The 14,714-nt window shown below is 58.6% G+C and overlaps 1 protein-coding gene across 1 annotated transcript; it reads left to right on the forward strand.

The window, feature by feature from the left end:
• The first annotated feature begins 742 nt into the window (after positions 1–742).
• Positions 743–13,998, forward strand: FOXN1 (forkhead box N1). Its single transcript, XM_037810058.1, has 8 exons — positions 743–865; positions 1,247–1,711; positions 4,056–4,166; positions 5,978–6,108; positions 7,606–7,702; positions 11,146–11,353; positions 11,586–12,077; positions 13,679–13,998. The coding sequence occupies exons 1-8, from the start codon at positions 743–745 to the stop codon at positions 13,996–13,998; spliced, it is 1,947 nt and encodes a 648-aa protein (XP_037665986.1).
• The last annotated feature ends 716 nt before the right edge of the window (positions 13,999–14,714 follow it).

Below are 14,714 nucleotides of genomic sequence, written 5' to 3' on the forward strand. Positions count from 1 at the left end.
AGGAAAGGAGCCCTGCCTGGCTTGGAGCCCTGAGTCCTCTCAACCCCTCTGCCGTAGTTCTGTGTGCTGACTGGGTTCTCCTATGATTCTAGAAGCTATGAGCAGACAGTGCCTTCAGATATCATCTAGTCCGAGCTTCTAGATTTTCAAATGGGGAAACAAGCTCAGAAAGGGGCAGTGGCATAGGTGGATGCAGCACACGCCGGGCAGCCCCAGCGCCAGCCAGGCTCAAAGGGCCACCAGGCACCCAGGACCTCCAGTGGTCATGCCAGCAAGGCTAAGGCCCCCCCAGGGGGGCACCTCAAGTCCCAGCTTCCCCTTCTCTCAGGACCACCGACTTGCCACGGTCCCTTAGCCCAGCCCCTCACTGTAGATACAAGGAGACAGCGCCAGGGGCCAGGAGCACGGTCTCACTGGGGTCCAAGATCCTGCGGGTTCACTTCTGTGTCCTTGGGAAGCTGCGGAGCTCTGGAACAGCCATGCCCTCCCTCCTGCTCACTGCGTTCTCTCTCATCCCATCCCTCTCGCTTGCTTTCTCATTCTGTCTCTTTGTTTCTTTGTTTCTGACGTTTCTTAGCTCAGTTTGTGTCTCTGTCTCTGTCTGTCTCCCAGATGGCTGGCTGGAGGCAGGATCCCAGCCCAGGGATGGGGTGGGAGCGGAGGGACGCCTGGGGTCGGTCACCCCCGGACGCCAGTCCTTGTTCTCACCACAGCCGGCTTTCTTCGAGGCCAGGACTGGGTGATGGTGTCGCTGCTCCCGCCTCAGTCTGACGTCTCGCTGCCGGGCCCCGCCAGGCTGGAGGGCGAGCCCCAAGGGGACCTCATGCAGGCGCCGGGCCTCCCAGGCTCCCCTGCCACACAGAGTGTAAGTACCTAACACCTCGGCCTGGGCTTAGGTCAAGGCCTGGGGCCTGCCTGGGACCCGTCACCCCACCCCATCGCCGGGACGTCCACCAGCAAACAAGTCCTCAATGACCCTGTGATACAGAAGAGTCCAGATAACGGGCCTCTGTTTACTCCTTCAGGCTGAGGCTTTCCCAGAGCAGATCTGTGGGGAGCCCCATGAGACTCGGGGCTCCCCATATAGGGGGGAAGTGTGCCCTTACCATTGGGGCTTCAAAGGGCAAGCTGTGTCTCCTCCATCATTTTTGGGCTCCCCTTTGCCCCAACACAGAGTCGAGGCCTGGCAGGTCCCCAGGCTGGCCAAGCCTCTGTTCACAGGCTCTCTCCCATCTATGCACCCCAGAAGCACGGAGGCTTCAGCTGCTCATCGTACGTGCCTGACGGCCCCGCGGAGCGGGCACCCTCTCTGCCACCGCACAGCCCCAGCATCGCCTCTCCCGGCCCCGAGCAAGCCCAGGGCCACTGCCCAGCCGGCCCCGGACCAGGCCCTTTCCGGCTCTCACCTTCAGACAAGTACCCCAGCTTCAGCTTTGAGGAGGGCCCGGCAGGCAGTCCTGGGCGCTTCCTCAAGGGCGGCCATGTGCCTTTCCACCCCTACAAACGGCATTTCCATGAGGACATCTTTCCCGAGGCCCAGACGGCCCTGGCCCTCGACGGACACTCCTTTAAGACCTCAGGGGCGCTGGAGGCCTTCGAGGAGATCCCCGTGGATGTGGGAGAGGCCGAGGCCTTCCTGCCTGGCTTCTCAGCGGAGGCCTGGTGCAACGGGCTTCCCTTCTCCAGCCAGGAGCACGGCCCCCAAGTCCTGGTGAGTACCAGCGGCCGGCGGGGGCCCCACCTAGCCCTGTCCTGGTTCCTGGTAGCCCCGAAAGTGTCCTTTGAGATCAAACTCCCCATCTTCCCTTTCCAGACCTTTCCTCTCAGGTCAGTGTGAACCAGGAAAGCAGCAAGCTCAGAGAGCTGGGGCCTCTCAGCTTCACACTGGGCCTCCATGTCAGCTGGGAAAGGGGATGCCAGCCGGACCGGGCATGGAAGAGCAAGTGGGAGGAGGAGGGGGGCAAGTTAGGCAGAAGAAGCTGGCAGCTTCCCAGAGGCCCCTGAGTCAGGATTCCAGTGTATGACTTCTTTGTTTGTTTAAGTGTCAAGAATCCACAGCCAAACCAACACGCCTGCCCATATGCAAATGTGAGAAGAAAAACACATTCCATGAGGCCAAGAGAAAGGGTTTAGGGAGGAGCCACAGAGCAGTTTTCCCCTCTCCAGCCATGAGCCTACCGAGTTCAGACAGGACTTAAGCCTTCTCAGAGTGGCCCTTCCCTGTCCCATTACTTGTCCCGAGTGGGGCCTGAGTGTATTTATAGAAACACCTTGACTGCACCTTGGAAGGTCAACACAGGTCTTTCCACAACCAATCCAATGAGCTGTGTGACCTTGGGCAAGTTGCTTAACCTCTCTGAGCCACATCCAAAAAGTAAGGCAACAGTACCTGCCTCAGAGGGTTGTTGCCTTGGGAAGAGGAACACTCAAGGGAGCTTTGCTCCCTGCTCCCAACCCTGGTCTGGAGGTCCCTGAGGTGGGGTGCATGGAGTGGGTACAGCCTGGGCTGTCCCTACTCCAGATGTCCTCTGGCCCTCCTCACCAATTTGCTCCCAAACAGGCCCCCATTCCAGCCCCAAGCCACCAACAAAGGTCTGCTTCCTGGACTTGGAAGATAGAGAAGACTAGTTAGGCACCTACCAAGTGTGGCCAAGACAGAAGCTTGTTCCCAGCTCCAGGGCCCACTGATGGCTTTTCCTCAGGCCCCTTGAGCATGAAAGCAGCCCACAATGGGGGTACCATGATCTCAGCAATTGCCCCCAAAATGTCCACTCCATGCCAGGCCCGGGTTACTCTGCCAAGTGCTCTCTTTCAAGTGTTCTGTTTAATCCTCCTCATAACTCTCTAAGGGGTTCCCACCATCCTCGTTTTGCAGATGAGAAAACTGAGGCTCACACAGGCCAAGTGGCTTCCCCAAGGTGTCTCCCCTGCCAGTAAGAGGCAAAGCTGAGATTTGAGCCATGCCCTTACCCTGCACAGTGGAGAAGAGCTCGGGCCCAGAGATCCACACCTAGCTGACCGACTCGCTGGGTGACCTTGTGCACGTTGCTTTCCCTCTTTGGGCTCAGCCCCATCATCTGTCAAATGAGGGGGTTGGATGCACATGCTCTTGGCCCTTCCAGGCCTGAGATTCTATGATTACGGCAATCTCTGCATCAGCAACCCCAGGGCATGCCCAGAAAGAGGTCACAGCTGATTTGACCCTCTGGGTCCAGATGATGATGCCCCAAAGCTGCCCACCACCTCCTGGAGTAGCTTGCTGACTGGAACCCAGCAGCACACCCTCCTGTCCCTCACAGTCCCACGGGAAGCCAGGGTCTGCCTGCGCCCAGGGTGAGAGAGTACAATAGGGCTCATGCAGACCAGCAACTGGGTAGACTCTCTGGAAAAGGGAGCAAAAGTTCCCAGTTGGGGATGGCCAAGACAGAGCAGAGAGGACTTTCCAGCCCCTTCTGGAGAGCCTGCTGGGGCTTCCGTGGTCCTTGCAAAAGAAGAAGTAGCAGGGGCACGGCCACAGCTAGACCAACCTGCCTGGTCACTTCCCATGGGTCTCTCCCTATCCCACCCTGCACTCCCCCCTCTCCAGGGCTCCTCAGTGGGAATTCCGGAACTGTGTTCTGTTCCAGGTGACCTTTGCAGATCTGCTCTGAGAGGCTGGGAGCTCCGAACCAGCAGGCCCTGAGCTGAGGTCAAGCTCTACCTTTCCTGGGAGATCTCTGACCCTACCCCAGCCTCAGTGTGACCCTTGACAAGCCCTCCAACCCCAACCCCCACCCCATTTCTCTGCACAGCCCAGCTTCAGCTTCTCTCCTGCAGTGAGGTGGGGGTCAGGGGGTCAGGGAGCACTATTGGTTCCAGTCCCAACTCTACCACTAACTTGCTGTGTGCCCTTGGGAAAATCCACACCCCTCTCTGTTCTCTGTTTTTTTCTCCAAGAAGAAGCTGTGGGCAAAGTGGACTGAGGGTTGCTTTTTCATTAAAAATCGTCAAGACATGGGAAAGGGGAAGGGAGGAAAATAAGGCCCAGCCTAGTCATCCGCTTTCTCTTCCAGCAGGGGTCAGAAGTCAAGGTCAAGCCCCCAGCTCTGGAGAGTAGTCCTGGGATGTACTGCTACCAGCCCCCCTTGCAGCACATGTACTGCCCGTCCCAGCCCCCCTTCCACCAGGTGGGTCCAGGGCAGGTGGGCCTGCTTGCCCAGGATCTCAGGAGAATATCCTGAGGGCTCATGGGTGTGTGGGGTATGTATGTGAGTGTGTGTGCACACCTGGATGGACAGTTAAGGGCGGCAGGGCCCTGAACCTCAGGCTGGGCCACAGTTGGGGAAGCAGAGGGAGTGGTTAATGGGGGAGGGAAGCAATTGCTCTGCTCTAGGATTGGGTGGGGCTTTTCTGAGACCCCAGAAGGAGCCTGAGAAGTCTCGGACAAGTGAGTCGAGCTGACCTTGGGGCAGGGACCAGGATGTGAACCAGAAAGGGAGGGAGGTGAAGAGACACCATAGACAAAGGCTGGGGCAGAGAGAAAAGGACTGTGGTGACACACGTGGCCACACCAGGCAGGGAACAATGGGCTTCCGTCTGGGCCTGCCACCATTTTGCTATGTGATTTTGGCCCCAGACTTCCCTTTAGCCTAGAGAGGGTGGACACCAGGTGTGGCATTTGGGATCCTTCCCACTTGGAATGCTACAAGTCCCCATCAGCTTCTGCCCTTCCCCCCTTCCCCACTTTACTGTCCACTCCCAGCTCCTCCCACATGTACAGGATGCCAAGTGATTGCCCCACACTGGCATGGGATGGAGGTTTTTTCAAAAGAGAGAGAAAAGAGCCCCAGAGCAACCAGGCAGCTCCCAGGAGTCACTGGGCAAGACAGAGCAAGTGGCTGCCCAGCACCCAGCTCCATCCACCTGCAGCCTGGCATCGCACCGAGACAGGCTCTGCCTGTGGAGCAGGTTCTACTCCCAGCTCTTTGGCATTAGCCCCAATCTGGGCAAAGCCAGGGAGGCAGGCAGGGGTGCGGGTGAGGGAGCATGCTGCCTGCCTTGTGGGGAGAGAGAAGGAGATGGAGAGAAGCAAGCAGAGGGAACACATGCGAATACAGCCCCGCTGCTGTGAGGGCCCTGACTGGGCGGTGAGGGGCTGACGCAGGATGGAGGTGTCCCTGAGGCAACGTGCCCCCTCGGGAACTGAGCCACAGCAGGGCCAAGGGGCCACCAGAGACCTTAAATGGCCTCACCATGCCCCTACCCTGCTTTGATGCCCTCTGCATTCCACAGCCCCTCCTCGAACAAAATGGCCGCACCCAGGGCTTTATGGATCCTGGAAAGGGGGTGACTCAGGCCCTGAGTGCCTCTGGGGTGACCTGGAAAGGGCACTTGAGCCTGGAGCAGCTGAGGGAGTCAGAGTCTCCTGTACCCACCCCCCACCCCCATAAAACACCATCCCTGGCACCGCAGCCACTCCCTGTGCCGTAAAACCACCTTCTACCCCCACCTGCCCACCACCACGACCGCCCTTTCAAAGAGCCACTGAAACTCGTAAAAGGTGGCAGTGCCCAGCAAACGCAACGCCCAGGCTGGACATCCCACTTCTGACCCAGGGAGGCCTGGAGCGCCAGCCCGTCAGGGTGTGGGGCTGCAGCTGTCCCTTGCCCTCTAGCCCCACCAGGCTCCCGCCCCATCACTGCAGCGACCAAAGTACCAGAAGGGCCTGAAAAGAAGGACCTGGAGGAAGGGAGCTGGAATTCTGGGATGTGGGCCCCTCATAAGCCCTCAGACATCCACACCCTTTGCCAGCTCCTCAGATAGCTTTGCCTTTGGCAAAGTGTGTGTGTGTGTGTGTGTGTGTGTGTGTGTGTGTGTGTGTGTGTGTGTATGTAAAGCCCATGGCCAGGGAGATTTATATGAGTGGGGGGAGGGGAGGGGAGCAGCCTTGGAAAGGCTGATTTCCAGAGCAACCACTCTACCCCTTTGATCCCTACAGTACCCACCAGGTGGTGGCAGCTACCCTGTACCCTACCTGGGCTCTGCACACTATCCATACCAGCGGATCGCACCCCAGGCCAGCGCCGATGGGCACCAGCCTCTCTTCCCCAAACCCATCTATTCCTACAGGTATCTTTCCCAGCACTCTTGGGGTGAAAGGGCCCTGGGGGAAACTGAGGCATAGAACCCTTGGGTGTAAGGGTAATAGCAGGAAGTGGAAGTTAGACCCAGCTTGCTTCCAGAGGAGGCAGAAGAGAGGATTCCTACACAGGGGCAGGGGGAGAGCGTAGGTCACCTCTGACCTCTTGTCTAACCCCAAAGACCCCTGAGCTCCCGCTTGCAGGAAGTGTAACCATCGCATGTAAGCAGAGCTCTGTTCTGAGGGTGAGCTTTGCTCTGAGGCTGTGCTGCTCGGGCCCTGCCCCGAGTGGCCTCTGGGTAGGGCGAGGAAGTCAGGACCGAGTGGGCTGCCTGCTCTCCCTGGCAGAGTCTGGCTGATCTGTCTAATCTTTAATTTGGAAGATGCTGGAGCCCTGGGGTGAGCCCACAGGGGATCTAGCCTCCTGGATCCCAGGGTCCAGGACAGAAATTTTGGGGGGATACTTGCCCCCTTCCTCCTCCTTTCCCAGATACATCCATCCCAAAGGTCTACTGGAAATACATGAAGGAGGACTGCAGGGGCCCCCCAGTTGTCCACCAGCTGGCAGATCTGGTGGGACTGCTCTGTAGCTGGGGGTTTAAAATGCCAGACCGGCAGCACCCAGACCCTCTTGGAGACACTTCTGTCTGTCCTTTCATTTGTACAAGCAGCAGTGGCACCTGACCCACTGTGTGCCAGGCCCTAGGTGGGGCCGGGCCATCAGCCAGCATGCGCTCAGGGGGAAGAAAAAGAACTTAAATGTCAGGTGGAAGCACAGAGAAAGGGGCTGTGGGAGGCAGGATGAAGCGCAGAAAGGAGCATACGCAGGCCGTAGAGTCCAGCAGAACCAGGTTCAAGTCCAGCTCTGGAATTTACTAGCTGCGAAACCTCAAACAGGTTACTTCATCTCTCTGAGCCTGTGTTTGTCTATTCATCTGTAAATAAAAGAACAGCAATTCAGGGCTGTCGGAAGGACTAAATGAGAGGATGGAGGGACCCTGCCTGGCTCACTGCACGGGCTCAGAACCTTAGTTCTCAGCCTCACTATCCAGCATCCATGCAAGTGGCTGAGGGCTGACTGTGGTAATGACAGCTTCCATTTAATGCGTGCATTCTATGTGCCGGGCATCAACCTTAATCCTCACAATTCTGAGGTAGCTATTATTTTCTTCACTTCAAAGCTGAGGAAAATGAGGCTCAGAAAGGTTAAGACACTCACCCAAGGTCACACAGCTACTGAGTGACTAAGCCAGAATTGGAGCCCAGGTCTCTCGGATTCCACGAGACCCTTGTATGTCAATAGTTCCTGATGTCACTGGACACTCAGCACACTTTGTCATCCTCTCTCCTTTCACCCACTTAGAGCCCCTCAACCATTCAGTTCTGTAGCAGGTAGTTCCCCTACAACTACCCCAGCCATGGGGGTTCTGGGTGGGCTCAGATCCCAGCCAAACGTACAGACTTTCCGGGGCTTTCTCTGCCTTCAGCATCCTCATCTTCATGGCCCTAAAGAACAGTAAAACCGGGAGCCTTCCTGTCAGCGAGATCTACAATTTTATGACGGAACACTTTCCTTACTTCAAGGTGAGCTCCAAATCCACTCCCTACCCTACGGCCCCCAAGTCCTGGGCAAGCCAGGCCTCTCCTGAGCCAGAGGATTCAGCCCTGAAGTGGGAGAAGAGCTAGTGTGAACACCAGAGAGGGTTTGCCTCCCCACTTTTCCCCTCACCCCCTCCTGAGAAGGCCAGAATTCCTGCCCAAGGGGCTCGGAGGGGAACAGATGGCTCAAGCAACCAGCCTGAGGTTACACTCCAGGCTGGAGCCAGACCTTCTCCCGGGGGAAGGTGGTCAGGCCACGCCAGTCCTGATAGGCTTCAGGGGGAGCCAAGCGTGGAGAGAGTTTGGGGAGAAACAAGACGCCGTCCCCACCTCTGCTCCCGGGGCGCTGCAGGGCTGGAGGAATTCGGGTGGGATCCAGCCAGCCAAGGTGACACAGGATGCTGGGGCCGCAGAGCCCATTGCCTTCTGGGGTGAGATTAGAATCTGCCTCTGTGGGCGGCGGGCTCAGCTGCAGCTCTGCCAGGAATTGGGGTGTGGGCTTCACGGCCTTTGAGGGCTCCGGGGAACCGACTGGCTCCATGAACGCCTCCTCCACGTGCACGATCTAGTTTGGGTCACCCACAGAGCAGGTTTTGGGGGGCTCTGCCCTACTCCCTCCCCAGACTGGCAAACAGGTCGGGGAAGGTGATCCATCTGTCCAGGTGGGGTCAGTTGCTGGCTGGAGCTGTTTGGCTTCACAAACCACCACCCACGTCCCCTCCCTGCCCCTCACATGCACTGCCCTCTCCCAGCCCTGCAGCACGGACCCTTTCTCCCAGGGAAGACCGGAGCCTTCTCCGGGAGGCCTGTGGCTTCACGAGTATGTCGTCTGCCACCCAGGCAGAGGGTGAGAGCGGAGGATGAGGTAACCCAGAACTCAGCCCCACCAGCCAGTGGGTGATTCCCACCCTCGCCGTCCACCCGGGTGTCCTGCCTGGGGATAATGTGAGGCCAAGGTTCAAGCGGGTTTGGTCTTGCTGACCGCCGTCCACCAGGGAGCGGGCAAGATGGCCGAGGCGGTGGGCCCAGAATGGAGAAGTATGGCCATTCACCAGGGACTCCGGAAGGGAGAGGAGGAGGGAGGGGGAGTGAGCTCTGGGATTGGAGAAGCATCAGAGTCCAGATCCAGGGCTGCCCCCAGTTGCCCTCGGGCCGAGGGTGCCCCGCAAGGGCCAGGCTGGAGAGAGGGAAGTGAGGGCCGTGCCCCACTCCCCAGCCTTCCCTCCCTCCCTGCCAGCTCCCAGCCTGGTCCCCGTCCCTCCCTGCATCTCATTTTCCTGGCTTAATTATTTTTTCTGGGAGCCATGTAATCCCTGTTTTATGAGGTTGAAGAGTGAAGAGGTCTAACAGCTTTTTTTTTCCCCTTGGTTCTAGTTGTTGTTCTTAGCCAGTTGCATCACTCCCTCACTCTCGAGTTTACATTTGACTTCAGAGAGAAAACATCTGTGAGGCTGGGAAGGGGATCAGAGGGCGTGGCAGGCCCTATGGGGTGCACTGGGCAGGGCCCCTAACTTAGGGGATCAGGTTGGAGTCTGGGCTGTCACCGCCTTCTGTGTCAGCCAGGGCTAGGCCCTTTCTTCTCTGGACCTCCGTTTCCCTGTAAAATGTTTGGGGTGGACCAGGTGACACATAAGATTCCTCTGACTCTGATGGTTCTCCTCTGATCCACCTGAGGAATTAGTTCAAAGTTGCCCTGCCCCACCCCTCCCCCCACTCCCCATTTGAAGGCCATTCTTTGGGGCAAGGACAGAGGGGACCCTGGGGTGGGCAGCACTCATGACCAAGGCAGCGGAGTTGGGCATCCTGTAACCTCATGAGTCACGCATATGGGGCTGGGGAAGTGTCCGGCCACTGGACATAATTGCTGGCGCTGACCATCCCTCCTCCAAACAGGAAGTGGCTGGGGTGGGGGCTGCTCTGGCATCTCAAAGTCACGGATTTACTGGGCCATAAAAGAGCCCAGTGCTCATTAACGCTGCCCATGGGGTGACAGGTCTTTGCCTCCTAGGGGGGACTGTTGTGGGGGTGGAAGGTGAATCCCCAGCTGGCTGGTCTGGTGGCCTAGGAATCTTCCCTCAGGATCCTGGGGGCTTTGGGGGTCATCTCAACCAGCCCCCTGCCCTGGGCCAGCTGTTCCCCATCCCCAACTCCTCAGAAAAGCTCCAGCCAGCAACTTGCAGGGACGCTGGCATCAGCGCCTGGTTCTGCTGGGCGTGATTCAGCACCAGCTCCCTGGGGCAAGTGAGCTGGTGAGGAGGGAGCGGCCATCCCTAATTAAGTAGAAACTTTGGGCTGAAAGGGAGAGGGCAAGGGGATGAGGGCCAAGGGGCCCCACCTGCCCGAGGGGGTGCTCTGCCCACAGTCGGCCCCTGCTGGGATCGGGCCTGTCCCAGAGCCTGGAACAGAGTGGGAGGTGGGTGGGTAGGAGGGGGACCCACTGGCAGCCCTGCCACTGCCTCTCACCCAACTGAGTCAGCCTAATGGTTTTTACAACCCTCCCTGGGCACAATTACTGCACTGGTGGCATGACCGGGCCTCCTAATGGGTGTTTATTCTGTTGGCACGAGCACCCCCTGCCTGAGGGCTGGCCTCCCCACCAGGACACGCCGCCTGGGCACACTCATCATAACACACCCACACACACTCATACAATCAGGGATATTCACACACATACCTGGAGAGACTTTCTCACACACACTCATCCTCAGGGACACACACGATACTCACAGTCAGGGGAAGTCCAAACCCATACCCGGGAGACATTGTGCACACCAGGAGACACTTACGGACATATACACACACACGCACACACACGGCCCCTCTCTCTCTCCCCTACACCCAAAACCAAAAACACGCACAAACGTGTATAATTCCACAGTCACACATGCACACACCCAAACATTTGTCAACCTCACCCATCTTTCTTTTCTCCCAAGTTTGCCCCCAGAGGGGACGACACAGACTCAGGAGAGGAGCGTTCCATAGGTCCCCCTAGGTCCCTCTCCAAAGGTGGCCCACGATACCTCAGGGGAGTGAGTTCCCTGTCCATACAGGGGTCCAAGCCCAGGCCTGAAGATCTGGTGGGGTGGGGTCCAACCACAAGTGGGGGATGGGCCAGCAGGCCTCCATAGGACGCTCAACATTTATGAATCACCTTGACAATCCTCTGAGGGGTTGGGCAGGCCGGGGGTGGCAGTGGAATGAGGGCAGATTTCAGGTGACGGTAACTGTGGCCACGGTTCCTGCTCGCCCCTTCCCCACCACCGACGGGCATCGAGCTGGATGGGAACTGAGGAGGGCTGGGTGCTGAGCAGGGAAGCCAGCCCCAGAGTGGGTGGTAGTTCTGTGCCCAGAGAGCAAAGGAGTTTTCTGGAGCCCAGGCCTGGGGCCGCCTGCCCACGGCCTGAATCCTTGCTCTGCTCCGGCAGACGGCGCCTGATGGCTGGAAGAATTCTGTCCGCCACAACCTATCACTCAATAAGTGCTTCGAGAAGGTGGAGAACAAATCGGGAAGCTCCTCTCGCAAGGGCTGCCTGTGGGCCCTCAATCCTGCCAAGGTTGACAAGATGCAGGAGGAGCTGCAGAAGTGGAAGAGGAAGGACCCCATCGCTGTGCGCAAAAGCATGGCCAAGCCAGGTGAGGCCACGTGGAGGGCCCGGGCCTGCCTCGAGCCAGGAGAGGAGTGTGGCAGGGAAAAGCTGGGCAAGGGGAACTAATGGAAAAGAAAAGGACCTGAGAACTATGCGGCGCTGGTTCCAAAGATGGGGAGGGTTAGGGTGTGGAGGGAGGTCTCGAGGCCCTGGGGGGCGGGGAGCGGACCCACAGCCACCAAGGCTCATAGTGTCCCTTCTCTCTTGGGCTTTTTCAGAAGAGCTGGACAGCCTCATTGGAGACAAGAGAGAGAAGCTGGGCTCCCAGCTGCTGAGCTGCCCACCCCCTGGGCTGGCAGGCTCGGGCCCCATCCGGCCCCTGGCACCCCCCACCGGGCTCTCCCAGCCACTGCACTCCCTGCACCCAGCTCCGAGCCCCATTCCTGGCAAGAACCCCCTGCAGGACCTACTGGGGGGGCATGCGCCCTCCTGCTACAGGCAGACATACTCGCACCTCTCCCCAGGCCTGGCCCCTCCTGGTGCCCCGCAGCCCTTGTTCCCACAGCCAGATGGGCACCTTGAGGTGCGGGCCCAGCCGGGTGCCCCCCAGGACTCACCTCTGCCGGCCCACACCCCACCCAGTCACAGTGCCAAGCTGCTGGCTGAGCCTTCCCCAGCCAGGACCGTGCATGACAGCCTGCTGCCCGACGGAGACCTGGGCACCGACCTGGATGCCATCAACCCTTCTCTTACCGATTTTGACCTCCAGGGTGAGCTGGGGGTGGGAAAGGGGAGATGGCTCGGAACTGAGAGTGCTCCTGGCTGGGTGGCCCATCCTCTCCAGGGAGCCAGCACGGGGCTTCTGGCTTCCCACCCACTCTCTGTCCTCCAGAGCAGGTCCTTGCCCCCATCTCCCTCCTCCCAGGGTCCCTGAATGTGCTCCAACTGTCTCCCATCATTGGTAGCCCTCAGCTTGGACAGGCTGGAAAGGGCCTGATGTTCGATGCCACCCTTAGTTGTGAGTGACAGATGGTCTGAGCATTCCCAGAAGCATTTGCATTTTCTCAGATTCCATCTGATAATCCAGAAGGAGGAGAGACCATGCCCCTAGGAAGGCCCGAGAGAGAGTTGGAGCTAGGGGTCCAGGGAAAGGTTTTTATTCATTACCCACCCTCTTGCCCACTCCACTTCTGCCTGGGACCAAATGCACCATTCCCAGGGAAGCTCTGGTGCACCCTAACCCTGCCCCAGTACACAGGAGGTTCAGCCAGGGTGAGGGTTGCTGCTGACCCAGGTCTCAGACCTTCTGTGTGCACAGGGGGGAAGGGAGAGAGAGCAGAGCAGCAGCCTACCCTCAGCGAGTTCCCAACCTGCTCAGGAGGCCACCCAGGTCTCAGAAAGCTATTGTTAGAAAAGTGCAGCTAGATCCTTGCTCCAGGCCAGAATAGGGGAATGGGGGGTGAGCAGGGCTCAAGCAGCCCCCAGAGGAAGTGACAGACATGTGGGATAGAATAAACAAACATTCCCTTGAGCCCCTACTAAATATCAGGCATCAGGCTAGTTGCTTTACGTAGGCTGTCTCATCTGGCCCTGTAGGAGGGATTATTAAACCCATTTCACAGGCAACAGGAGGACAGAGAGGTTAAGTGACTTATTCAAGATCCCTTAGCTAAAAAGAGGGAGAGCTAGGCTTGGAACCCAGGCCTAGCTGGAGCCTAAGCCGGGCATTGGTCGGGCCTCCTGCCTCTAGACCTTGCAGCCCCAACATCCAAGGCAGGAGCCTCAGGCCCTGGCTTCCTGCCTCGCAAGTCACACAGCACGGAGAGGGAGCCCAGGTGGCAGCACTGTTTGCTCCCCATAGGCAGGTACATTTCCTGGCTCTGCTCCCATCCCCGGGGCCATGCAGTGGAAGAGGCCTAGGGAACCATGCCCAACCCGCCCCATCGGGTCCAGCAGTGCATTGTGGGAAGATCCTTGGTCTGGGCTGCAGATTCACCTACCTTGGGAGCCTGGGTGGAAGCCAGGGTGAAGAGTCCCTGGGGCCGTCTCCCCAGGCTAACCCCAGAGTGTGCAACATTTGCATCAACCCTTTCAATAGGTAGCCCCAAATCCTTGGCCCTACTCCATCCCTCCAGAAAAAACCACAGAGGTCTCTGGGTCTGTGGCTTTCAGGGGGAGGAATCTGAGTCTCAGAGAGGTTCAGCAACTACCTGGGGTCACACAGCTAGTGCTAAGGTCTGTTTCCCAGTCTATGTTGTCCCAATCCTGCTGTCTGAGGCGTGTGGGGACATGGAGGCGTTGGGAGACGGGCAGGGTTCCTTTGGTACCTCCCAATGACCCCTGTTTCTCTCCTCCCCTCCTCTCGAACCAGGAAACCTGTGGGAACAGCTGAAAGATGACAGCTTGGCCCTGGACCCCCTGGTACTGGTGGCCTCATCCCCAACATCGTCTTCGATGCCACCACCCCCACCACCACCCCAGTGCTTCCCCCCTGGGCCCTGTCTGGCAGAGACGGGCAACGGGGTGGGTGACTTGGCACCACCAGAAAGTGGGGGCTCTGGGGCGCTGGGTGACCTGCACCTCACCACCCTCTACTCGGCCTTCATGGAGCTGGAGCCCACACCCCCCACAGCCCCTGCGGGCCCCTCCGTGTACCTCAGCCCCAGCTCCAAGCCCATGGCCCTGGCCTGAGCTCTGTCCCACATCACTCCAGCCTTGCCTGGCCTACAAGTCCTGGCTGGCTGCCCACATTGGGCCGTCCCTGAAGGTCAAGGAAGGAAAACACTACCTGTTCCCTATGTTGGTTAGCTGGCAGCTGGGGGTGTAAAGGACAGCACTCCTGGACGATGCCCCTTACGCATTTCTGCCACCTGGTGGGCCAGCTCCTCAGCCAGGGTCCCCGGAGAGCGGACGAGAAGAAAACACCCTCTCCCCAGCCTACACTCATCTACTACAGAAGCCCACATGCACACGGAGTTCCTCAGACATACAACCACCCAGACACCTTGCAGCCAGAGGAGTCAACACTACATCATGGAGAGCCAGACTTCTTTTCTGGGGCAGCCAAGAGCCAAGGGCTTTGGTTGGCAAAACTTAGGGCCCCTCCCCCACCAGAACAAAGACCACCCCAGAAGCCCGTTCTGACATCTGTCCCCCTCCAGGCATGTTCTTCCCCAGAAGCCCCTTGTATTTATTCCCCCATCTTCATCCCAACAGCCCAGTAAGGTGGGGGAGATAGAAAGCCTTCCTCCAAATCGTCTGGGGAGGGAGGGGTGCCGAGGCCCAAGATGCCACTACTTAGCAGCACCTGCTCCGTCCAAACTCTCTCCATCCTCCACGTATGCCCGTCTGGCCTCTCCCCCAGGGTGGCACACAGGAAAGGGCATAGTCCACCCTGGGACCAAACT

The sequence above is a fragment of the Choloepus didactylus genome, chromosome 18, assembly GCF_015220235.1.
Source record: "Choloepus didactylus isolate mChoDid1 chromosome 18, mChoDid1.pri, whole genome shotgun sequence".
NCBI classification, from domain to species: Eukaryota; Metazoa; Chordata; class Mammalia; order Pilosa; family Megalonychidae; genus Choloepus; species Choloepus didactylus.

Excerpts from the sequence above, each read along its gene's own strand:
- FOXN1 (XM_037810058.1), top strand. The coding sequence starts at position 743 with ATGGTGTCGCTGCTCCCGCCTCAGTCTGACGTCTCGCTGCCGGGCCCC. Across the intron at positions 4,167-5,977 it reads CCCAGCCCCCCTTCCACCAG|TACCCACCAGGTGGTGGCAG; the intron begins GTGGGTCCAGGG and ends TGATCCCTACAG. Across the intron at positions 12,078-13,678 it reads TACCGATTTTGACCTCCAGG|GAAACCTGTGGGAACAGCTG; the intron begins GTGAGCTGGGGG and ends CTCTCGAACCAG.